The following is a 25,260-nucleotide window of genomic DNA, read 5'->3' on the forward strand; positions in this document are numbered from 1 at the left end:
GCTCATGGTGTGGGCAATGTCAATCTCAGCCAGGTAGTTATCAAGAGATGTTGCGTGTAGAGCTTGGTCCTACGAGAGAAGTCGTCACAGCTAGTTTTCCTCGTTCTCTAAAGTTCCGTCAGTTTCTGTCCCTGCGCAGAACCGGTGCCGTGCGGCACTCTGTGTCTGAGATTCACGGAGCTGTGATGTTTAGAGCAAGTTTGAATTTTCTCTTTGCGGACTTCATGCCAGGGAAGACAAGGCCAGCTCATACTCCCAAATACGGACTGGCTTTTCTGCCTTAGCAGCTATTACTATAAAGGAGAGCCAGCTCCATTTTAGTCCTTGAGGAGAAGATACAGTCAGCCAGACGTTAATTTGGAAGGAAAAAAAACCCCCACTTGAGACAGTAGGTTTGGCAGGAGAGGGGTTTGCAGAGACCCTCCTACACAGAGGCCACTGGGTCTTCTGCAGTAAATAGCTAACCACAGACAGCTTCAGTCTGAAAACAGCCTAAAAACCCCTTTCTCTGCAAAACAAACAAAAAAAAACATGTAGGAAAGAACAGGGCAATGATCTTTTTTTAATAAGAAAGCTACACGAAGAAATCTCACTTGAGCTTATTTATAATTTATAGCACTTAATGTGGGGAGTTGGCTCTTGGGAAGGGGCTAATTACTCCCAATGAAGCCCCACGCCTGTGGTGGCTTTGGGAAGAGCCTTGGTCCCTTCCTCATCAGCTGGAGGGTGCGGGAGCCCCGGGGCTGGGGAGCGGGAGGGATGGGGCAGGAGCCCGGAGGGTGCCGCCCAGGCGTGCCCCGGGTGGGGGGGTCACAGCTCTGCCGATGTCTGATGGTTGTAGAACGTTCCTTCCTCCCGTTGCTGTATCAAAATGATGCACTGCGAACGACAGCCTCTTATTTATCTACCGGTTATCTGTTTGGCTCAGACACATTTGTTGATCCCTCCCATTTTATATGACTGCAGTCTGTTGAAACTAGAGCTAAATGAATCATTAATGACAATTTTTTTTCATATTTCTTCATATCCCCCCAAAGCTACGCCATTTTTTGGTAAAATGTGCACGTTAAAAAGAATTCTTAATATGTTTAAAATATGATTTATTCATTAAAATGCCCAGAAGAAATGATTCTGGGAAATAAAACAGGAGGTAGGTACTGCAGGTATGGGCGGGATGAATGTGGCATCTGCGGCTTGCTCGCTGTCACCTCCCTGGAGCGCCTGCGTTCCCCAGCGTGCCCAGCCTGGGATTTCTGCCTGCCCTCCTGCCTGCCCGCTGCCCTCCCGGAGGGCACGTCCCCAGAGGAAAAACAGAAAACAGAAGCATTTCCTTGCACTTTAGAGCTCATCTGTTACTTTTCTCTAAAAAAGCTGCGCGAGCCCCAAAATCATCACGCTCTGTTCAAAAGAGCAGTCTCTCCAAAACAGCCGTGAGGGACACTGCACCAAAGGAAGGGGAAGGAGGGTGAAAGCTGCAGTTGCTTGGTTTGGTTTTGAACATTAAAGATTTTGTTTCACTGAAATATCCGCTAAGATTCGTAAATTGCTCGCTCAGAAGTGCAGTATTTCTCAAATAAAAATGAGCTAATATCTGAGGGAATAAACTAAGCATGTATTAAAATTCTAATTTTCATAGCATTTTATGAGTTATTAATGAGTTCATCTATGGTTATTGAAAAAAATCCTTTCCATTTGTTATAAAATCATTAAAAAATTCATACTTACTTCTGTGCAATGCTTTTGTACAGGTTTAGTTTGAACCTCTGTATTTCGCTAAGATCGTACTCTTACACTTGGTTCTCCATTCCTTCACAAAGACCCAACTATTTGACCATCTTAGTTTGAATATTCTTCTCCTGAGAACTGTATTTTAACAAGAAATATTTTTTTCAGCCTGTTTAAAGATTTTAAGAAGACATGAGGATTTCCAGGAACACCTTCCATTGTTCCTGAAGGGATGCTCAAACTTCTGGAAAGGTCCTGATAAAAACGACATTTTTCTGAGAAATCTTCCTCAGAAACCCCCTGACCACAGACACTGTAATGTCACTTGGCCCCAGAGCAATGGATCGTGCTACTGAATGTCACTTAATTGGATCCTCATACTAAATCTCCCCCCCACCAAAAAAAAGCCCAGAAGTCCCATAGCCTGGAACCAAAAGGCACCGTCTTTTGTATGGGGCAGGTGTGATTCTGGAAGTTCCTTATTTTTTATTTGTCCAAACGCAAAGGAAAGAATAGCAACAAGCAGTTTATATCGAGCACTAGTGTTTGCACTGCTGTCTTTAAACTGTTAATTAACGCCCTCATTTACTCCGCCTAGAGCTCCACACCATTCCCCCTTGAGTTCTTGGGAAGCTGCCAGCCGTGTGTTTGATATCAGGGAACCATTGATTTAATGACACGCGATGCCTTTACCAACTGACAAACTCCCCTTCAGGATCACAAGCCAGGCCATTAAATTCATATAAAACATTAATCACAAAACTTCAAGTCCCCAGACAGTTGTAGCATGGACCATGCCATCTTCGCAATCGCCACATGCCCATCAGCGTGATATTTAGCTGTCCCACGTACATTATTTTTCTTGTGTAAGCTCTGACGAAAGACCCCGAGTGCCCCGCGAGCCATCCCACGTCCCAGGCGACGCACGCTTTGGGTGTTTTCCAGGGAGGTCTTGCTCAGCCATGCACAGGACCAGCTCCTTGCAGCTGAGGAAGTGCTCAGGTAGGAGGCAGCAGTGCAAGTTGTTGCACTTAGGGTGTTCAACCACCCAACTAGCCTTGTCTGCCAAGAGGGGAGCGTTGCAGTAGCTCATGCTCTGCTGGATGAACAGCATGGACTTCTGCAGCCCACCTGCTCAGGCACCCGGCCCCGGCTGGCGTGAACAGCAGCCCAGAGCCCTCCGACACCAGACTGGAAGATTTCCTGACTGCCCCGGCCAGAGCTGATGACTGGGAGAAGCGGGCATCCCCACTCAAGGCAAAATGCAAAGCAACAGGCTTGTGTAAAGCACTGCAACACGGAGCTGTGAGCCTAGAGCCAAGCCGCTTCCTCGAAGGGCACAGAACGAGGAGTTCAAGGCGGAAAAAGAAGGGGTGTTCTCCATAAACCCAGTCTAGGAGCAGGACACAAAAGCTTTGTAAAGCCCCAAGGCACCTGAGCCCTAAATTAACGTTATCTTTGTCAGCATAGCACGTTGGCATTGAAGGCGTTACTTCTGAAACCAGCTGGCGCCAATGCGTGTGACGCACAGCCAAGAGGCAACCTGCAGGTTCCTCTGGTGGCTCAGGACAGCTGGGAGCACATCCCTGTCCTGCCCTGCTCCCGAAGCCGGGACAGACACCACCAGCAGATGCCAGGGGCTAAGTGGAGTGGAAGAGGAGCAGACAGCTTTGGGCAGGAGTCCCCCGCTTATCTCCTCCTCTCCACTGCACAAGTAAAACCTCCCTGATCATGGAGCATCTTAGCCCGTCAGTGCTGATCATCCCTGCCCTGGTCTATCTCTGAAGGTTTCCTGGCTCGTCTCCAAACACTTCCAGCTCGGTTGCAAGGAACAGATGTTTCGGCTCAGTCCGGTAATGCTTCACCTGAACGAGGAGCACAGCACTAGCGCCGTAATGAAGCTGTTGCCTTTGAGATGAGTAACGATGGCATAAGGGAGGCATATCACTGTCACTGCTGATCAGGTTAAATCACTGAATTATTTTACATTCTGCTTCATAGACACCTAAAGGGAACCAGCTTTGCTTTTGGTCCAATGCAGCAATAAATCTGCCTCCATTTAGGAAAGGTGGCTGCCCATCATTGCCGTGTCTCGCCTGGGGCAGGGGCTCGCTCTGCCCCGCAGCCGGTGAGAGCATCACCAGCTTGGCCCCAAAGGTTTGTGTCCCGCAGGACATCGCCCGGACGAAGCGATAGCTCCACTGTGAGAAAACCCTTCATTGCTTGTAGGGCTCGTACCCAGGTGCTGGGGAAGTGAGATGGGATCACCTGGAGAGGCAGACAACGGAACAGGGACTCCAGGCACTGCAGACCCAAACCCATGAGCCAGGAAACAAAAAATCACCAATTTTAGAGGTATTTGGGACAAAGCAGCTTGAGCAAAAGAGGTCTTTTTGGAGGGCAGTAGTGCCAGGCTGTTTGAAGCACCTGCTAACAGGACTTTGAATTACAATGTTGGGAAAACGTACTTCAGTGGCACGATCCTTCACCCGACTCGATTCGAGCTGGGGGTAGGTGCACTGCAAAGGCAGCCCCTGAGCTGGGGGGGGACACAGCAGCTTCGCGTACGCCATGCACAATTGCAAATATACCAGAGGGAAACAGTGGTGTGACATCACCCTCACCAGCAATGGTGTCTGTTAGACTCTTAGAACATAGTAGGATGAAAGACAAAGGTTGGAAACTTTTGTTTCTAAAACTTTTAGTTTTAAAACCATTTTGAAGCAAGAGATGAAGCATTTTAAAAGACAAGCTCACACTCTGTACACACACAAAGCCCTGGAAATAGGATAATAATTCACATCAGTTAAGTATTTTCAGCCTGAAAATCCAGGTTCGGAGTACTCGCACTTGAACAAAATACTTCTTATTTCCATCACGTGTGGATAACATCTGAAAAATGCTGGTTCTTTAGCAGAAGTGCAAGCGGAACAAAATATTTGACATTAGCTGTGCTCATATCGAGCTTTGTTTCTTTTTTTTCTCAGGATTTAGCTCGAGGTTTTAAAAAAGCCTCTTTGCTCCCACCCCCTGCCCCAAATCTCAGCTTTCTGTAGCAGTCTGCTTCAGGAAGGCTCTTGCAGGAACCAGACTGTGCAGGGACCGGCACTGCCTTTTGTCCTGTAATTGAATTGAATCGACTCTTAGGCTCATTCTTCCCAGACAGCCCTATCATTTGAGTGCTCCGAAGATGTATTACACTAATATATCGTCAGAACGACATTGCTATGATGATACATTAATGCAATACATCTTCACAGCTTTAGGGCTGTCCAGAAACAATAGGACGGGCATTAGATTCAGCTCAGTCATATCACACTCATGCACGTACGCCCCGGTGGCGAATGGAATGTGGTGGAGGAGAGTGATCATGTGAATACGGTCAAATCTAAATTCAGGCTAATTTCTGGAAAAGTGTAGCTTTCCTCAGTGTTAGTGAAAAAAAAAAATCTGTTATTTTGCATGTGCTAAACAGTTCTTACAGGGTTGGTTTTTTGTTTTTGTTTGGGGGTTTTTGGTTTGGTTTGTTTTTTGGGTTTGGTTTTTTTTTTTTTTAGAAATGTTTCAGTGTCACCATTTTCTGGAAACAGGACTGAATGAACAACAAGAGTGTCCTGGTGCTAGCGATTTGCCTTTCACTCCACATGGGAAAATCTGTCTTCATTCAGCTAAACTCATAATTTCTGCAAATCTGTTCTCCCAAATGCTGCATATACTTTACATCCAGTTTATCCTCGTTTTAGGAAAATAACTTGAAACTAGACTGGAAGTGATGGGGATAAAACTGTGAGAAAAGGGCAAGAGAGCAGGGAAGAACTGGAAAATACGGGTCTGGGTGGCTTTGCTGCGGAGCAGGTGTGTCCTGGTTGCGTGGGCTTAACTCCCGCCCGTGGCAGGACCACGTGAGGGTCCCTCCAGGGGACCACCCACAAGATTTCCTTCGTTTGAGGGGGTGGAATTCATGCACTTTGGGTGGTCTGTATCAGCATTTGAGTTTGGACCAGGAGCGCACTTTGGAGGAGAACCTCTTGGGTGCCCTCACGTCTCGCACCTCGCTTGGTGCTGCAGAGCGCGTGCGCGGAGCCCAGCCTTGTGTGTGAGGTGCTGGGTAACACCACGATGCCAACACCGACCGGCCAGAGTGAAAGTATTTGTCTGAAAGATATGAAACTTCATCTAACAACACTTGTGGTAAATATTCTGATTGCGAAGTCAAGCACTCTGAACGAAGCCAAAAGTGAGGCTACTCTTGCAATCTTTTTATGCCCCACTCTCCCCCGTGTCTCTCTCTCTCCATTTGATACAGACCCATCCTGGTCACTGTTGTCTTCATTTGAAGCACCTTGTTTCTCCCAGCATCCATCCAGATATTTAGCTAGTTCAGCAAAACCTATCCATACACGTCTGAGCGATCGCCCCACCTGCCCTGCTGGCTCTGCTGGCTTTCAGTGTCCTCCCCACAAGAGACAGCAGCCGCTCCGATGCCTCCATGAACGTGCTGTAGTGGCAACTGCCAAAATTACCCACTGGGATGTGGAGAGACACCCCGCTTCTCTCCATTTGCTTAATTCATAGAATCATAGAATCTTAACGTTGGAAAAGACCTCTAGGATCATCAAGTCCAACCGTCGACCCAACACCGCCATGTTTACGAGACCATGTCCCGAAGTGCCACTTTTACACAGTTTTTGAACACCTCCAGGGATGGTGACTCCACCACCTCTCTGGGCAGCCTGCTCCAATGCCTGACCACTCTTTCAGTGAAGAAATTTTTCCTAATATCCAACCTAAACCTCCCCTGGAGCAATTTGAGGCTGTTTCCTCTTGTCCTATCGCTAGTTCCTTGGGAGAAGAGACCAACCCCACCTGGCTGCAGCCTCCTTCCAGGTAGCTGTAGGGAGTGATCAGGTCTCCCCTCAGCCTCCTCTTCTCCAGACTAAACCACCCCAGTTCCCTCAGTTGCTCCTCATCAGACTTGTGCTCCAGACCCTTCACCACTCTGTTGTCCTTCTCTGGACACGCTCCAGCACCTCAATGTCCTTCTGGTAGCAACGGGCCCAAAACTGAACACAAATATAACCAAATGAAAACCCTCTACACCCTGAACATTAGAATATGGTAAAAACTTTCCAGAATTGCCATTTTGTTTTAAGGCAGTTAGGTAGAAAAAGTTTTGCTTCTCCCATAAGAGTTTTTGCAGCTATGGAATTTAACCCGTGTTGCATTCAGATAAGCCCAGGGAAGGTCGGGCTTTCCCAGCAGGCCTGTCCTAAGCGGCACAGCGCTCAGGTGGTGCACGCTTCTGCTGCTGCTCCCCGCGCAGCCCCTCTGCCCGACACCACCCGAGCATCCAGATCCGTCCCACTGCGGCCGGGAAAGTCGCCCTTGGAAAGTCTCGTCAAAACCGCAGAGGAAAAGAGTTTCAACATACAGCGCCCGGACTTTGCAAAGCAGCAATGTTTTATGAAAAGATTTCTGAATGGCTTTTGTAGTTACGGCTCCTGGCAACGCTGGCAGAGCTGGCCTTGCAAACACACGCACGGTGCATACGAGTGTGTTAAAAGCTGGAGTTATGTCTCAGGCAGACCTTAATTCTTTAAAATTCCGGCTTCATTCTTAAACTATTGATGCTGCACTTTGCTCTTAAATGTCAGAACAAAATAAGTAATACCTGCAATTTATGCAGACGACATTTCAACAATACGAGATTTTCAGATTACAAACTACAGCCCCATACTTCTTATGGTGTTACGCTGAATGTGTAGATTTTGTGGATTTACATAATGGGTTTGTATAATGAATATTTATATAACGAAAACATTTACATAATGACTTCAAGTTAAACATGCACAATAAAGATTCCAGGCCAATGATTTATGTACTAAGTTAAAAATCACCTCTAAATACATTTTATTTTTATTCCTATTAAAGGTTCATTTTTATCTCTTGTTCAAAAAAATTGAATCCGACCTTATCCAAGTAAAGGCTGCATTGATGCACATCATGATAATATTTTGGAATTAGTCTACATTGAATCATTTGTATTCAGAGATTTCAGTTTCTTATCTTTTAGCAGCAGCTTTGACAAAAAATTTCAGAATATTCTCAATATGATTCATTAATATAATTTAGTGTTGTATTCTAGATGTGATGCTTGCATGTAAGCCTCATTAGTGCCACTGGGAATTACAGGAGAAAACTGGTAGAAATTGTAAAGTGCATATGAAGCTTATGTTCAGATAAAGGTAATTTGCTGCAGACAGAATATAAACTGTTACAGAACTCTGGTGTTTTCAACTCTCTTGCATTTTGTTTTCTAATAAATCCAGGCTAACTTGTTTGCCAGACTGAGATTTAATTGGATTTGAGTGCCATTTATAACTGTCTGTGCACCAGAACATATACCTGAGCGCAAAATTGGTACAGTGCTACTGAAATGGAGAAATTCTTCTTTATTTGGACAGAACATATTCTGTAAACTATACGTTCGCTTCCGTCACATTTTACAACATTTTTGAGCAAAAAGTTATTTGGATCCTGCGTTCTCCCACTCCGGACAGAGTTCTGTCCATTCATCAACCAGGGGACACCAAGGCACGTCCTCGTGCTCTACAGCGGCCGCACCGGTGCTCGCCTCTGGGGTGACACAGGTTTTGTAACGATGCAGCATTTGCAACGAGTTTGCAAGGCCTCAGCACTGAGGCTTGTCAGAGCATCTCTGCCTGGCCCTGCCCTGCCCTGCCTGCAGCTTCGTCAAGCCTGGTTCAGCTGGGGCAGCATCTCCTCCAACCCATCGGGCATCCCTGGCTAATCTGTTTTACCTCTGCATTTCCATGGTACGACCACAGTTTTATACCGCCAGCAGCAGCGAGCAGTTATCCTGTGTGCCACGAGGTTTTTATGACTGTTCCACAGTGCGCTGCAGAGAAACTCAGGCTGGCGTGGGAGCAGGGGACACAGGACACGGCGCAGAGGAGGGCAGGCACGGCGGGGGTAGAGACGGGCAGGGGCTGCCACAGGAGACGCCGCGGCTGTACACGGCTCCCCCGTGGGCACTGAAGGAAATGCAGATTGGAGCTGGACAAAGTGGGGTTTAGGGGTATCGGGGAACAAAGGAATAGCATCGGACGTACGTAGAAGGCACCTCAAGTAGTAAATTAGGATGTAATACGGAGTTGCAGAGCAATGAAGAAAGAGCAAAGGTGTCAAAGCAGGATAGCAAACATTTAAAAAAAAAAAAAACAGATCTTAAAGGGAGGAAGAAGAAACCACCGTGAACGTCATATTCCTCCCCCCGAAGAGGATGCTCACAGCTCACCATAAGAGCCCCCCACCAGAATGAAGCCACCAAAGTTCGGCCCCGGCGGGGCAGGGGAGGGGGTGCAAATCACCCGGGGGAGGCGGCGAAGTGAGGTGCGTCTGTAACAACTTCAACGGCGTTATTATTCCTTCTCACCTGACGGGGGGTGTAAAGGAGATGGATCCAGAACTGTGGTTCAGTTCTGTGATTTTTTTTCTTTTTTTTTTTTTTTTTGAGTACCAGATTTGTCAAGCCTATGTTTGTGTTTCACCTGACCTGCTGCTTGCTGGTGAGAGAGTAAGGGATGTGGCAAAACCCATCCAACAAGCCACCCTTCCCCAAAGAAACTCGGAGAAGGAGAAGGCGCGTGGGATCTGCAGGATTACCTGCCAACTGCTTGGTCAAGATGCTCCAGCGGAGAGGATGAAACGGCAGAGTATATGGTAAACGCACGTTGCTCTCTCCTATGGGCACTGTTCGCATACGCTCCCAGGAAGGGCTGGGAAGGAGGAACGAAGCAGGTATCGGCCGGGAAGGGAAACAAAGCCCAGGCTGTAACCGCCTGCCCTCAAATCTTCGGTGCTGAGACAACATACCTGCCTGCCCGCCGTGCCAGGCGCTCGGTAAGAGCACATCATTGTTGAACCGTGAGCACTTTGATTGACTCTCCCTGTACCGTGATACCTTTGATTAGTCTTTTCCTCAAATGTCATTTTCGGTTCTCATTGTGGTAAGCGTAATGGGTCTGCGGTTGAATGATCACATTTTTCCTCTCAGTCCTCATTTTCAGTCCTTTGGTCAAGAGACAAAATCAGTGGGTTCACTGAAAGCCCTTGTGATTACGTGCGCTAATTTTGTCTGAGTTCAAGATGAGGAGGATCTAATTCCTCCTCAGACCCCTTCTCCAGCCAGAGTGCACTAATTCTCCTTTTCTGCTTTTTTTCCTCTCCAGGAAAATTGTAACAGCTCCTTTCTGTAGACAATCTAATGCTTTAAGCTATTACTCTAAAGTATCACCACGGTTTCCAATAAAACTTTATTTGACATTTAGTTAAAATCCATTTTTTTGCTACCACTGAATTTTTTTCCCTAGTCCCTTGACGGACACTTCAAGCAGAATTCATTGTCATTGTCTTAAAGGTCAAAAGTTTTTTGGTTTTTTGTTTTTTTTTTTTTTCCCCCAGATCTTGCTTTGTAAAGCAAACTGTTACTCAGGATTATGAGACGCTGCGGTAAGCTGTGACAGTCCATGAAACCGTTCTTCCCTGCAATTACATGGATTTCATAAAAGTAGTGTGAGCAAACAGAAAGACCTTCACTGCAAAATCAATTATCATTGTAGAGTCCCCGTAAAGGAACCGGTGCAAGACGGGTGGCTCTGCACCAAGTCAGCCTGGGGAGAGCTGCCTGCAATGCTAGCTAAAAGTTTTCCTTTAAATGTTAGGAGGAATTAAAAGTATAAATGGAAATATTGAATAGAAACTGTGCTTTTAGGTGCCATTTGTTTGCAATTTCTCATACATATAGTTGAATTTGTTCAATAAAACCATTCTAACAAACTATGCCGTATCATGGAATAATGGTTCAATGGCAGTTACATTAAATTAAATCTATTGCGCGATGTATTAATGTTTTTTAACTTTCGCTCCTGGTTCTAGAGAGCCCTGTGTGTTCTTGATTATTTCCTTGTTTTGCTTTTAATTGGAATTGATTAATATCTGCAGCCAGTTAAAATGAGCTTAAAAATCTAATTATATTTAGGGCGCCTTTATTTCTACATTCCTATGTTACAGCAGTATTAAGAGTTTTCACTCAGCTGAACTCCGAAGCAGCTTTTGCTTTCCGAAAGCCTAGTTAGCACACACTTTTTAAGGCATACAGAAGTGATGCTGTCACACTGAAAACGCAAACCCTGCTACTGGTGAAGCGCCGCAGAGAGCTCCGGGTGACGGATACTTGGGCTTACCGGACGGAGAGATGTGCCTCCAGGAAATGGAAGGCTCTGGCTTCCCCGTGGCCAGGCACACCAGGGTAACATTGCTTCCTTCGTTCACAACGATGTCGCTCGAGATACGAAATATCTTCGGAGAAACTGGAAGGAAAGAAGGAGAAAGTTGTAAGGGAAAGGTGCTGAGTCAGTGCACGGATAGGTGAGGAGAGCTGGGACACCCGCACTGCCCGTGCTGATAAAAACACCTGCAGCCGGTGAAACGTAACTATGCAAAAGCCTTGTTTAGGTGTGACCACAGCGATTTCCACCACGTTTGCAGAAGTTCAGCCCTGGATTCAAAAAGCTACAAATAAGAAAGCAGCAATTTCCTCTATTCTGCGCAAAGCGGGTATTGTTATCGAGTTCTCGGCAAACTCCTACTGATGGATGCTCTTGTTTAAGAGACGGTTGAGCTTGCTCGTGACAGCTTGAAAAGAAGATGAAATTAAATTTTTCTTGTACTTTTAAAAATAATGGTGCCTATTACATCTACTCTGTGTGTACTTGGAGAGTCATATCTGTTCATGGACAACACTAAAATACATTTATTTCTGTTGCTTTGTATTGCTTTTAGGCTTGCAGTAGCAACACGGCTAAGAAAAAATAAGATAGATTTTATTTTCTTTCATTTTATCATCAGAATTCTTCACTAAACTCCCTTTTCTGTACTATTTATACATCTGGGCATAAGAGAACAGGGTTCCACATGGATGGAAAATGATGGAAAGCGTTAAAGGGCCTACCCTTAAGGGAATGCTTTACTTCTTGTAATGCTACACAGCGAGGAAAGGAACTCAGGGTGCCAGCAACAAAGGCAGGAATTCTGGATTTCAGAATGAATCTTTCTTTCTAAAGAAATATGTATTTCTTCACATGTCTTATGCTTACGTTTGATATAGAAATCAAACCAATGTGGTAACAAGGCATACCCTATCGACGTTTCTGAAAAAGCACTATTCTCTATATGATATGTAACAAATTTTGTACAAATATCTGCAGAAGATACCGATCGTACACGGGGGTGTTTCAGAACCTTCTGTAACAACTGCTTCAAAATCAAAGTGCTCTGCAAGGTAAATGGGTACCAATACAATGAGAATAAAAAAGTTCATGATCTGCCATTTTCCTAACCAAAGTCTCTGTCCATCCGGAGCTTTCCTCTCCTGAATGCCACAGCCCTGTCTCACTGGTTTGCTCCAATTCGTCGCAGCCAAAATCCCACCGTTTGACCCCATACATACACTTTTGCAACCCGGAATACACTGTTAGCATCCCTTCGGTGCACTTTTTCATATGCACCGACGGGTTTTGTGTGCTTTGGGCTCTCCACCTGCAGACGTTCTCCAGCCCCTTCCCTGGTCCAGTGACTGGAAGGATTTCAGTCACAGAAATGAGCCGGGGTCAGACAGACTTCAAAAAACCTGGAAATTCTCAGTGCTTGCTTGTGGCTATGCATTCGTAAGCAAAGAAAATTAACAGTCTATATGTAGAGTACTTTTAATCAGCAGAGAAACATTGTCTTGAGGGAAAACAAAGGTCTGGGGAAGGCTGAACCTTTCCCAGGTCCTAACGCAGTGAAATTCAGCGTTACCCGCCTGTGAGGTTCAAGCAGGTTTACCCCGTCACTCGGACAGAGATGTACTTCTGAATTTGCCACAGCCTAACTCACAAAGGTGACAGTCCTCCTCCCTACCTCACCTGATGACCCGGAAAAGCACGCGGTCAGCATATTTAGGGGCTGAAACATACCGAAGAGTTATTTCCACTGAACGGGATCATTTATTAATCAGGTTTCTTTGCAGAGACCTGCAATGAACCCGTTACTCGACTTCCCTCAGCAGAAGTCCTAAAGGAGAAGGTGGCCAGCCTCCGCCTCCATGCCCACCCCACGCCAGCTATGCCATGCCAGGACCCTTCCTCGGGGTCCCCCACGCCCTGAAACGGGGCACTGCTAATGCAGGTCCCCCCCACCCCCCCCAGCCCAGCCCAAATTAAATATCAGTAATGGTACAGCTTGGCCGCAGACAAAACATTGAGAGGAATTCTCATTTCTGTGTACAGAGTATGAAAAATAAATCTACTTCCTAAAGACAGCTGGTGAGGGATCATCCCATCCGAAATGCAGAAATCCATCTGAGAGCAGAATACCGTGAGTAATGTGGCATGTGCAGTGGCTTTAGTCAGTCTACAATATTTTTAAAATATCTCCCTAAATCTGAGCTACTTATTTCTTTTTCCTTCAAGAACGAACATACTTCCAGAAAGTCAAGTGAAGGAATCAAGTAACTCAAACCAGTTCTTCTCCCACGTAAATATATACAATCGACTGACGCAATATCTGTTTGGAACTGTGGAAATATCTTCCAGATTAAGTAAATGTTACGCTGTAAGATTTCCAACAGCATTAAACTTCTTATTCAAGGTTCTGCACCTTTGAAGGTAGAAAGAGAGAGAGAGATTTGCTCGTGTTCTGGCATTACTGAAGCAGCACCGCAGAGGGATTTTTCACACCCGACACCTAATGCTATTTTTCCAGGTGATTTTTATTTGCCTTAAACTTGTCACTGAAGACAGAGGAGGTGGCTGGGGGATGCTGTGCTGCCACGATGGCACCGGGGTGGCCAGAGCAGACTAAAGCGAGTTAAAGGAGGTCTCCTGGCACTCAGGCTGTGCCAGGGTCAGGGTTACGTTTAGTCCCGTCTCTTCCCTGCATCCATCACCAGAAAATGGGTGGATGACATATCTACTCATTGCTCAGTAAACTGATTTAGCGCGACTGATACAAACAGATTAGAAATAAGGTAACCTGGATTTCGGTGGGAATGAGGAGCTCTTGCTGCAGGTCCTTCAGCACAGCCACCGCTGGTCCCGTGAGCAGAGTGCCAGAAGGAATGAATACCAGCAGACAGGCTGGATCATATAAGCAACTGTAATCAAATCTCCCAAAATAAAAATCTCCCAAAAAAAATACACTGGCAGTCCTGCCATAGGCAGGAATCTAGAATTGAAGTAGAAGGATTTCATTCAGTTCACATAGATGAACAAAATTTCTTTTCCAAGGCAAAGATCAACACAGTCTGCTCTTTTCTCTGCTACTTAATGCAAGCGTTGTCTTCGTCCTCCTCTGCCTTTCCTCATAAGGTTTTATTTGCTCTTTATCACTCACCTCCTTTGCAAGCATCCTCTGCCCACAAAACGCAGCACATTTTCCCCAGCGCTCGGGCTCCCAGCCCTGAATTTCCTCCTGCAGCTCCAGCTCGTTCCCTCTCCTCCGGGTTTTAGGATAGCCATTAACTTTGGCTGCCAGTCTCGCCGTCTTTGTTACAGATTTTGCCTGCCATGTTCTAACCCCAAATATTTTAATTTTGACACAACCGCATGCTCTCCCGGCACACAATTTGAAAATCTTTCCCGTTATTCTACAAGCAAGCCGTGGTTATGGAGCACAGAATTTGATATGAACGGAATTCAATCGTATTAACAGATTTGTGGAATTTATATAGCCAGAGGGGCCAGAGGGTAATTTAGTCTGAACTCAGATAGTCGCAGGCTCTAGAAATTTTCCCAGAAGCCTGACTAAAGTCTATGTTTTAGAAAGCTGTCTAGTCTTATCCCGGCAATTCCAGGTGATGCTCACACTGCCACGTCTGGTAAGCACTTTCGGCAATTAAATACCCCCTCGCTGCCAGGAAATAGCATCTTGGTTCAAAATTGCATTCCACTAAACTCAGCTTTGAGAAATCAGATCTTATTATGGTTTTGTCTGCAAGACCGAACATCCCCCTTACTATCAAGTATCTTTCCTATGACTAAGGGCCCGTACAACATGATAAATCACCTCTTCATTTTTCTTTGCCAATGAAGAAAAAGCCTAGCAAGAGTCTTACCAACCGAGAGGCAAACCTACTGCTTTATCCCAGCTTTATTTCCTCTTTCCCTGTGCAGTTATTATCACGCACAAGATTATTCCCGTTATCCCTTCAGCTCCTGCCGTGGCCAGCTGGGCAGGGACGGAGGGGCAGGAGGCGCTGGGGGATGAGGATGCTCGCTGCACGGATCTCCTACGTGGTTGAAAACACCAGTTGCCTACGCTACCAGAACAGCGTAAACACCCGGAGGCTCCTGTTGGTCTGGGTTACGTCACGGCAGCTCCGTTAAGACGTTCCCAGAGCAGACGTCCCCACCAGCGGCTGACCAAGACCTGCTTTTTCTCCTGGCTCTTTGGAGAAGCTGCTTTGTCCGACCAGATCTGCCATCCCTGAAGCCTGACCGATTGATGCCAATAGGAATCGAGTCTCTGGCTCCTACTTCTTCCTGGAGTCCAGACCTACGTGTGCCATTATTTTGCAGGGGATTGACATTGAGTCTATAGTTCATCGCAGGGTCTTGTTTCTCATTTCCAAGGACTGGAATGATATTCTCAGTTACATTCATGTGTACATAAATGATGCAGCATAATAAAGCTTACTAGTGTAGTGGGAATGACTGTAGGGCGAAGCGGCGCTTTTAGCTGCTGCTGCTTTTTGAACGTGGGGAAGGATGTTGTATTTTCATCGCAGTTTAGAATTATCAGGTAAAAAATCTGGGCCCTCAGCATAAGTGAACCCATCTTGTTTCTTAAAATATGTGCTCCCCACACTGAAATGTCCAAAGTCAATGTAGTATCAAGATTGCAAAACATCTGGCTGGACGTACAGCTCTGTTTCTTCAGAAAGTTTGCCCAGATAAAGGTGATGACACGCTACGAACTACATTGTTTATAGTAATAGTTATTAAATCATATGGTCCATTTTCAGATTGTTATGCAATCAATCCTATTTTATATACAGAACATAGCCAATCCCAACAGAACAAATATAAACTGTGAGAAGAATTGGCTTGTGAGTACCGAAGTGTTACGTCTGGGGCCTTGGCAAGAGCGACTTTACCACCAGAATCCAAGGACTCACCTGCTTCACCCCTCCCAGGTGCATCTGGGCTCACGCTGCCTTAGCTCAATCTTCCTGTGCTTGCTTCTCAATAAAGAGTGACTTTTTTTGGTGAAAGAGAAGTGTTATACGGCCTCTCTTCTAAAATCCCCACTACCCTTCAGTTCTCCATCCAAATGCTGGGCTGCACTCCCCACCTCTCTGTCTGCAATGATAATTTGATTTTTTTTCCTGATTATAATTTCGTAATTAAGCAATAAACACAGAGGGGAGGAGAGAAGAAGTTGCTTTCAGCAGCTTAACTGACCGTTTCTTTTGGACTGGAATTAATTTGTTGACCAATCCATCTGTGCAAATGTTTCTGCGTTTCTAGCTGTGATCTGGCAAACAGCAACGTGCGCAGGAGTTTGCACGACACCGTTCACCACATTTCAGAGCCCTCCTGCAATGCGCACTGCAGCTCTACTGCAACGCACCGTTTGAGCACAAAAGATGCTGTTTAGGGTCCGAGCTGCAGCGGAGGGCAGCGAGAGCGCGGCGCAAGGGATGCTCGCGGCGAAGCGGCGCGTGACAGAGGCACCTTGGCCTGATGTGATGCAGCCTCTGCTTCTGCAGCAGCAGGAACGTTCAACCAAACGCGTGTTTCTAAAAGCCGCACAAACCTCAGAAGGCAAAATCCCTCCCTCAAGAGCACGCAGACGCCCTTCGAGCCTCGGGGTTTCAGCAGAGCATTGGCCTCCCCGGGGGTACCTGCTCCCCTCCCTGCAGGCAGCAGCCTCCCCGCAGGGTCTGCAGGGGCGGGGGGCAATGCAGTGCCCCCACGGTGCAGCCCTCTTTTATTTGACAGACTTCCTGCTATTGCTGCCTGCAGCAACCAGCCCAGGCAGGGTACAACAGCTTTGGCATGCCCACGCACGCAGAAGGAATCTGCTCCTTCAGACAACATTTCCTACTCCTTCCCAGCAGCGCGAGTCGGACGTTTCCACCCAAGGGGCAATCCAAGACCACCAGCTCTCCTCCCGCAGCTGCGCGGAGCCTGGGGGACGTGAGCGCGCAGAGACCTGGCTGGTAGCGCTTCACGCCCCCGTCCATCATACCCAAAATATGCGATGGCTGCATTTCATTTTTAACTGTACGATATTGTATGATAGCCTTTACACTATATATGAGACTACGGTTATAAAGGCATACGGTCTCTTGCGTTTTCGTTAGGGCGGCAGAAGCTCTCTGGTGCAACGCTCCCCCCCCAGCGCCGTGCCCCAGGACCACCTTTCCGAGAGCAGGCGGGCAGAGCGCACCCCCTGCAAGCCCCCCGCGCTTCGGGCAGCACCCGGCCACGCCGGCGTCGTTGCGACCGCCTGCTACCGCGCTTGGCTCTCTGGCTTTATTATTTGTGCCTGTATCTCGGTGAACTCCTTTTCCCCGGGCCCTGTTGGATGATCTGCTCCAGAACCACAGCTGAGCTTTAAATACGAAAAAAAGAAGGAATGGGAGGTGGGAAGCTCTGCGACCGCAGCACAGCGTCTGAGCCCTGTTTGCATGCCCAGTGATTTTCTGTGCTCAGCGCTGTGCAGAACACGGACCACACCGTCCTTCCCTCCAGGGACACAGATCCCAGCGGACAAACCCTCTCCAGGTTTTGCTAAAGACTGGAAAGTCTGATCCAGAAGCTTTTGTTTCTTTTTGAGGCTTATCACCAGGAATTTTGCAGTATTTCTAAGGGAAGGTTTGAACTGTGACATGCTAGAAGATGGAGAATTTTCCGGACTTACACAGTGCAGATTAAGTGATTTTCTCTTAAGTACGTGCTTTGTTCATTTTCTAATTGACTGGGCTCTTCTTTAATCTAGGGTTTATAGTGGGGAAATTAAATAAAATATAGTAGAAGACGTCTGTGAGTCTTATTACAACGACACTGAGCAGGTTGCATCATTTATGCATTTCCAAAACAGAATAGAAAATAAATGAATCCAAGCCATACATTAACTAAGATAACACACAAGTAAGCGCAGAAGCGCAGTCCTGCTGTGTAATGCAATTCTATAAAATTACAGAAATGATACAATATGATCTGGTACTCATGAAAAATCATAAATTTTATTTTTATCAATGATTTCCTCGGAAGATCTTCTTTCCCATGATAGAAATTGGCTTCTACAGTAAGTAGTTCTGGAACCTCACAGTTTGAGACAAATAATGATTTCTGGTATATTAGTATGCTGCTAATTTTTCTGCTATTTACTGACTGTTAAGGATCATTACATTCAGATCACTAAAATCTGTGGAATTTATTAATTATGACTAGAATATATATGCATAATCACAATGGAAAGTTAATATTTAATAAGAACTAAAAATGTTTATTTTGTGTACATACTTCTTATGATACCTCTAAAGACTCTGATCTACGAGCAGATTCAGGTTTTAATATCTGCTATGCTGAGCTTCGAGCGCAGATTAAATCCATTGCAGAGCTACTCTCCATTTCCACAGCTACAGTCTTTCACCCATCCCACACGGCAACTGTGACGGTCAGAAAAGAAATTAAATATAGCAGCGAAGAAACACTTACGCAGTACGTGGATTAAAGAAACGCCCAAGAAACAAGGTAACAAGCTGGGATGAAAGACGAATGAAACTCCCAAGAAAATTTTGTACAGGGGTCCAAAATGAAAAGCGCTTTTTTTCTTAAAATGCTTTTAAATGAATACTTTCCCATTTAGGGAAAGGTGCGTAGACTGCTTGTGGAAACTAAGCAGAGAAGGCGATCGGAACTAAACTTCTGCTTTCCGTAGTCTTCCGAAAGTGCCGTGCCGTGGGGACTGAGCGAGGAGCCCGGGGCATTGCCCCAAAGGGCAGGAGGCAGCGCGAACGGCGCCGGCAGCGCAATCGTGCAACGCGCAGCGGGTGCCAGGTGCTCGTGCAAGACGCGGCACGGCAGAGGGGTGCTGGGGCCGCCAAGCACCGCAGCGACGGGCGACGGAAGGGAACCCCTGCGGGCGCCTGCGGAGTCACTGCGAAGGGGTGGCCAAGCAGCTGCGAGGCTGCAGAGCTGGTTTGCTGTGACCCACCTGATGGTCTGATTTTTCCCAGTTTTATATTTATTTGGAGTGATGTGGGATCAATTCCCCAAATTTGCATATTTCCAATTAAAGAGTTGCCCGTGCCACATCGAAGATTAAATGCGCTTCAACCTTTGATCATTTTCTGGGAGTCAAAACAAATCAAAATGAAAGCCAAACATTTTTTGGGTTTATAAAACAAATGTGAAAAACTGAATGATTATTTTTTGTTTTGATGATGAAATTTAAAGTGATGCTAAATATTCTGGAAAAAGATTTACATTTCAGTGAAGCTTCATTTTCTGTCCAGAGAGCAGTCTCTTACACTGCCTACTTAAATTTTGACTGATTGAGAGAAAAAACACAGAGCAAAAGAGGAACATGGAGGAGCAACTGATAATTCAGCCTCACAGGCAGTCATGCAGCCATCGCGACGTCCCCAGTGTTAATGCATGATCCTAATGTGCAGTTTTAAATCCCCACCACCCCCTTCCTTCATATGTGGGGATGAATACGTTCTCTAAAAGGTTTCTGTAAATGACCAATAATAGGAAAATTTCAGCATTTTCCATTACTTCCTTTCTCCAATTCTTTGTTGAGAATAGTTATCGTACTCCACTCTAATAAGTAATTTGTCAGCATTATAGGAGAGGAAAAAATCCAGGGAACATACTCAAAAAAGGTGTTTACCTATTTGGTTTGCACAGTGGTTTTTTAAAATATTTACCAAAGCTTATATCCGCTGCAGCGTTAAATAAATGAATCACCTTTATTAGAAGTGCATGCCAATGGAGGGTGGCATGAGGGACACAGCGACACGTTTATTTTCCCTTGGGCTGTTTATAACAGAGGGAAATAAATTTGTTTCTGTTTCCAAAAACAATTAAAACAAATGGCAGGAGAATGAAATTCGGACAAGCCTTAATAGCGAGCTACTATAAAAGCAAGTGTGCAATAATAATGATAACGTTAATAATAACAGTCATAATTTTATTCCACCCTGATACCACTAATGTACAATTCATTGGAACTAGTCCATCTTGGTGAGAAGCAGCTCCAAACCATCTCATCAGTGATACCAATTTCTCTACTGTAAACCAATTAGAATCCCAGAATCCCAGACTGGTTTGGGTTGGAAGGGACCTTAAAGCCCATCTAGTTCCAGCTTCACATCCCCTACCAACCCCTCGTTGGTGAGAACAAGGTCCAGCATGGCACCTCTCCTCCTTGGCTCCTCTGTCACTTGGAGAAGGAAGTTATCACTGATGCCTTCCAGGAACTTCCTGGATTGCTTGTGCCCTGCTGTGTTGTCCCTCCAACAGATGTCGGGGTGGTTGAAGTCCCCCATAAGGACCAGGGCTTGTGAACGTGAGGCTGCTCCTATCTGCCTATAGACGGCCTCATCCACTCGGTCTCCCTGGTCAGGTGGGTTGTAGCAAACCCCCACTATAGTGTCACTGGTCCCTGCCCTCCCTTTAATCCTGACCCATAAGCTCTCGGTCGGCTCCTCACCCACCCCAAGGGGAGCTCCAGGTCCTCCAGCTGGTCAGTGACCTAGAGGTGACACCCCCTCCTCATCTCCCCTGCCTGTCCTTCCTAAAGAGCCTGTACCCTTCCATCCCAACACTCCATAGGAGCCATCCCACCACGTCTCCGTGATGCCAGTGAGGTCACAGCCCTGCAGGCGTCTGTCTCCAACTCCTCTTGTTTGTTCCCCACACTACGTGCGTTTGCACAGAGGCATTTCCGTTGGACAACCTGCCGCCCAAATCTCAAGGCCTCGAAGACAAATGAAATGGAGGCATTCGGCATCGTGAAAGACCCCACAGCTATCTTCTCAAACACTGCTGTGAACTGCAGCACACTGGCCAAATCGGGTCTGGCACTCAACGTGGGCTTTGCCCCTGTCCCCCCGCCATGACGGCACCGTGCTGCCCTGAGCTGGCTGTGCACCATTGGGGCGGGGGGAAACGATTGTTCGTGATGCACAAACCAGCGCGTGAAGCACCAGGGACTCGTTGGCCACGACACACCTGGCTATCTCCGTGCAGTTTGTCACCATGAGCGGTCAGGAAGCGCTAGCCGAGCTGCACGCGCAGCCGGAATCTAAAGAAAGGGCTCAGAAGGGGAGGGATTATTATCTTCTCAGGCTCCCTGCGTTTTAATTTCCCGATGGGATGTTTCTCTCTGGCATGGGGCGCAGATGACCCTCTGATCCCCCCCAACCGGCCGAATCCCACCCCATGCACCCCTTCCCACCGCCGTGGCAGAGCGGGACCCGTGCAGCACGGGGCAGGGCGGGCGCTGTGGCACACTCAGCCACACTCCTCCTCACGCCAGCACACGCCGCCCCTGGGGAGGGGCACTAAGCCAGCACGGCTATCTCCACGTCTTCCTAGAGCTGTCTTTGAACAGACAACTTTTTCCTGTGCATACACAGATTTTGTAATATTTTCTGTACATCTGCCTTTTAAAATTAAAAAAAAAATAAATCTACATTTAGCTGTGAAAATCAAAATATTTTTCAAGATGTTTAGCAGAGATAAAACCTCATCAGGTCTAGCCTTGGGCTAACAATCTCTAGCAAGTCATCCCCCAAAACGACGGCGGCAGCAGGTCCCTGGCTCGGATCCCCACTGGCTCCCGGCGTGGCAGCGATGGGACCACGGGACAGACCCGGCTGCTGCAGGAGCCGTTCCCTCGGGGGTGGCCAACGCGGCCAGCGGTACAGCCACCCCAGGCTGCTTGGCCTTGGGCAACCGGACAGCTGGCCCGCGGCAGGCAGGGCTGAGGATGCTGCATTTCACGGGGGGTCACCATCCGCTGCATCTCTGCACCCCACGCTGCTGGAGTGAGAGGTCAGGGACGTTCGTGACCTGAGCTGGCTGCTGTAGATACTGAAAAAACCAAGGCGAAACATCGATTTCTCTCTGCCGACAGAATAATTTATTGCTTTGCTTTCCTAATATGCATATTGATTTCATTAACTTGTATAGTATCTAGAAATCACTAACATGACATAAGAAATAGATTATTGTTCTTCTTTTTATGGCTTGGACATAATAATTAGTTTTTATGACAAATACATAGAAAAATTAAAATGTGCTTATGAGGGTTATTAAAAGCAGTGATGAACTCCATTTGCCACTAATTGAGAATCTATACGACTTTTCAGTTTGCAGTCATCAGATCCCCCGGCATCTGGAAAATCTTCAGCTTTACAAATGACTCTGTTTCCCAAGTTTTCATAAATTTTAGCATATGCACTTGTATGAAGATTTCTCGTAAGGAAACCCTAATTTCCCGTTCTTTCCTTCTCTTACTCTTCCCATTTCAGTCAGAAGGACGAAGCAACTTGTGACTGAATAACCAGACACAACATAACACTCAAATGTGGAAAAGAAAAAGAAGAAAAAAGAAAAAAAAAAAAAGGACAGCTAATCAAAGGAAAGTTTTTACGAAGAACAGAAGTAAATCGGAGGTTGAGATGTGGTTCTTAGGAACAGGCGGTACGTCTGAAGCGCGTGTCAAGGAGAAGAGGGGATTGCATTCACAGCTAGCCGGGTTGGACCATCTGCAGAGCTCATCAATAACCCTCACCCAGCAACAAAAAAAGTAATAATATCGCCAAGTGCGAACCACTGTGACTACCGCGAGGTGTATTAATTAGCAGAAACAGATGTAACTTATTTCCAGGAGATTACACTGGCGGACGTCCCACACAGCAGCTAACGCTGCTAATCCAGCGCGGTGGCTAATTAGCCGGAGGGGCTGCATGTGCTTGCGAAGCTTCAGCGCTTGCTCGTGACCCCCAGCCCAGCTGTAAATCCACGCCTGCTTCTGTGTGGTTTGGGAGAGGACGCCCTCCGACCAGGGGCTTTATATCGAAAGTAGAAGATGCCAAATATTTGCGAGCCCAAACTAAAAACGGGAGGATTGCAAAGAATCCCCTTACGGGCTGGACTTTGCACAAATTACTGTCAGGCAAGCGGTTATTGAAGGAAAGTCTCAGTGTCACCATGCAAAAGTCAGAAGTTCCCATAAATCAGCGTGCTTCGAATGCTCCAAGAAAAAAAGAAAATATTTCACTGTTTTAAAATGCCTGTAATTTTGTCGAGATTTCTAAGTCATTCATATCTACATAAATCCTCTACCTCTCTGGCAAACATTACACCATTTTCATTCTCAGACCTGTAAACAAGGTCTGAGATCCCTACACATCGCTAAACGCCACATCTAAAATACTTTAAAATAAAAACCAACCCTGAACACCACAGAAAAGGTTTTTTCCAACGAAATCGTTTTTATAGTTGAACATATTGCACCACAGTATCTATCATAAAAGAGATTATTGTGCTTTTTAGAGTTGTAAAATCATTTGTCAACACTAAAAAATAAAAAACCCCAACACCCTGCTCCACTTCTATATACTTTTTTTTTTATTTTCAGAGCACGTTAAAGTCGCCACACAGAAATATTATTACATCCTCCTCTGCTCAGCCCTGGTGAGGCACATCTGGGTCCAGGGCTGCCCCCCCGGAAAAGAGAAGCAGGGAGAGAGTGGAGCGAGGCCAGGCAAGGGCGTGAAGGCGATGAAGGTCCTGAGCATCCCTCCTCCGAGGGGAGGCTGGCGGAGCTGGGGCTGCTCAGCCTGGCGACGGGAGAGCTCGGGGGCATCTTAGCGTGGAGATAGATGGTCATGGGAGTCTTAGTGAGGTCCAGCTGATGCTCTCATCAGGCAGGAGCGGATGAGCAAGAGTAAATCAGCAGCAAAGACTTAAATTCGTACGCAGCTTGTTGGGTTTGAAACAAAATTTCAAGTGCTGCATTTTAAAGGGTCTGGGTTTCGGAGAAGAAACCCTTCATGGATGAAGTCCCATCTCCAACTCCCAGCGTGAGGCAAAGGCAAATAAGGTTTTTCTTTGGGAAGGAAATTCCTTGAAAGCCAGGATAAGTGGAAACTGCAAGTTACAGAAAAATAAAAGTTCAGAATTTTCCAGCCATATTAATCTACGGAACCAGTTAATTGCCCACGTGCCAGCAACAATCCCCCGCTCCTAAACACCGATGCCTATGACGTGTATTACTGCGCCGCTCCCGACTCGCGGTACCTCACCTCCTTACGGCGGCTGAAAGAGTTACCGGCGGGGAGCGTTGGCATCCTCGGCAGCGGTGCAGGCACGCACTGTAAGCTCACGGATTATTATTAAACCTGGCGCCATGCATGACCCGAGCTCGTGGGAGAAGCCCGAGCACCTCCGTCCCCCCTGCACCCCCCGGGGTCAGTTTAGCGCTCTATGACTGCACAAAACTGCGGGCAGCCATCTACAGGACCCTCCATCGGGTTTTGTCCAGCCAAAGCCCCCTCGTTGCAATCAAATGTTGCACACAGATAACCCACAGATTTTTTCATGTTTAACAAAATAAAATAAGAACATGACCTCAATATTTGGCGAGTTGTAAAATACCCCCAAAACTTATATGATTTTTAAAGTATAGTTAATTCAGTTTTTAAATCAATGGGGTACATAATATGAAGAAGCAGACAGCACCCTGTGCTAGTGTGGCACAAATCTTCATTTTCGTGGCAATCAGTCACCAACTGGGAAAAACGAAGAATATTTTTTTTCTTTTTTTGCATTTACATGATTAGTTCCTTAACAGCAGTTTGATTGAAGAGCGTTGCCTAAAGGTCCCCACCTCTTGCTTATTAAACACACTTTGTCTTGTACGCAGAAGCGGCATTGGCACACGGGTTCTGATAAAATAAATTATGGGTGGGCTGTGAAGAAAAATGGCTGTATCTTGATTCATCATTTATTTCCAATTCATGTCAACACTAGAGCGTGAGGAAAACTTCACAAAAGTAGTACTTTTGTAAATTTTTGATTGATCTCTTTTCCCCTTACCTATCACTAGCAGTATAACCATAATTTGTAAAAACTAATGTAATACCCTTTATGTTTTAACTAGAAATTTATTATCACATATTATCTGCTTTCAGTGATGGATTTATTTTAGACCAACTTGAACATCAGTCTTAAATTACAGAAAAATGACCCACATTGCCACAGGAACATGCTAATGCAGAACTGGAAAGAAAAATCAAATAAGAAATGCGTAAGCAAGTATTCTATCTGTTGTATTTATTGTATTTCCATCAAGAGCATCCTGGAGTCACAGGGGCAGGAAGGTTTCCTGGAAGTGGATGCTGGCTGGTTAAAGGCTGACACAGCTGGATTCACATCTACAAGG

At 46.3% G+C, this 25,260-nt stretch overlaps 1 protein-coding gene across 2 annotated transcripts in view; it reads right to left on the reverse strand.

Moving 5' to 3' along the window:
* Window positions 1–25,260, reverse strand: part of NEGR1 (neuronal growth regulator 1) — a 318,746-nt gene that overhangs the window by 125,031 nt on the left and 168,455 nt on the right. For both annotated transcript variants that reach the window (XR_008578049.1, XM_054833648.1), the window contains exon 3: window positions 10,992–11,117. Coding sequence is in view for 1 of the 2 variants with exons in the window: in XM_054833648.1 (XP_054689623.1) it covers window positions 10,992–11,117 (126 nt within the window). In the remaining variant the exon portion in view is untranslated. The remainder of the gene's footprint in view (window positions 1–10,991; window positions 11,118–25,260) is intronic.

The sequence above is a fragment of the Grus americana genome, chromosome 8 (genome assembly GCF_028858705.1).
Source record: "Grus americana isolate bGruAme1 chromosome 8, bGruAme1.mat, whole genome shotgun sequence".
NCBI classification, from domain to species: domain Eukaryota; kingdom Metazoa; phylum Chordata; class Aves; order Gruiformes; family Gruidae; genus Grus; species Grus americana.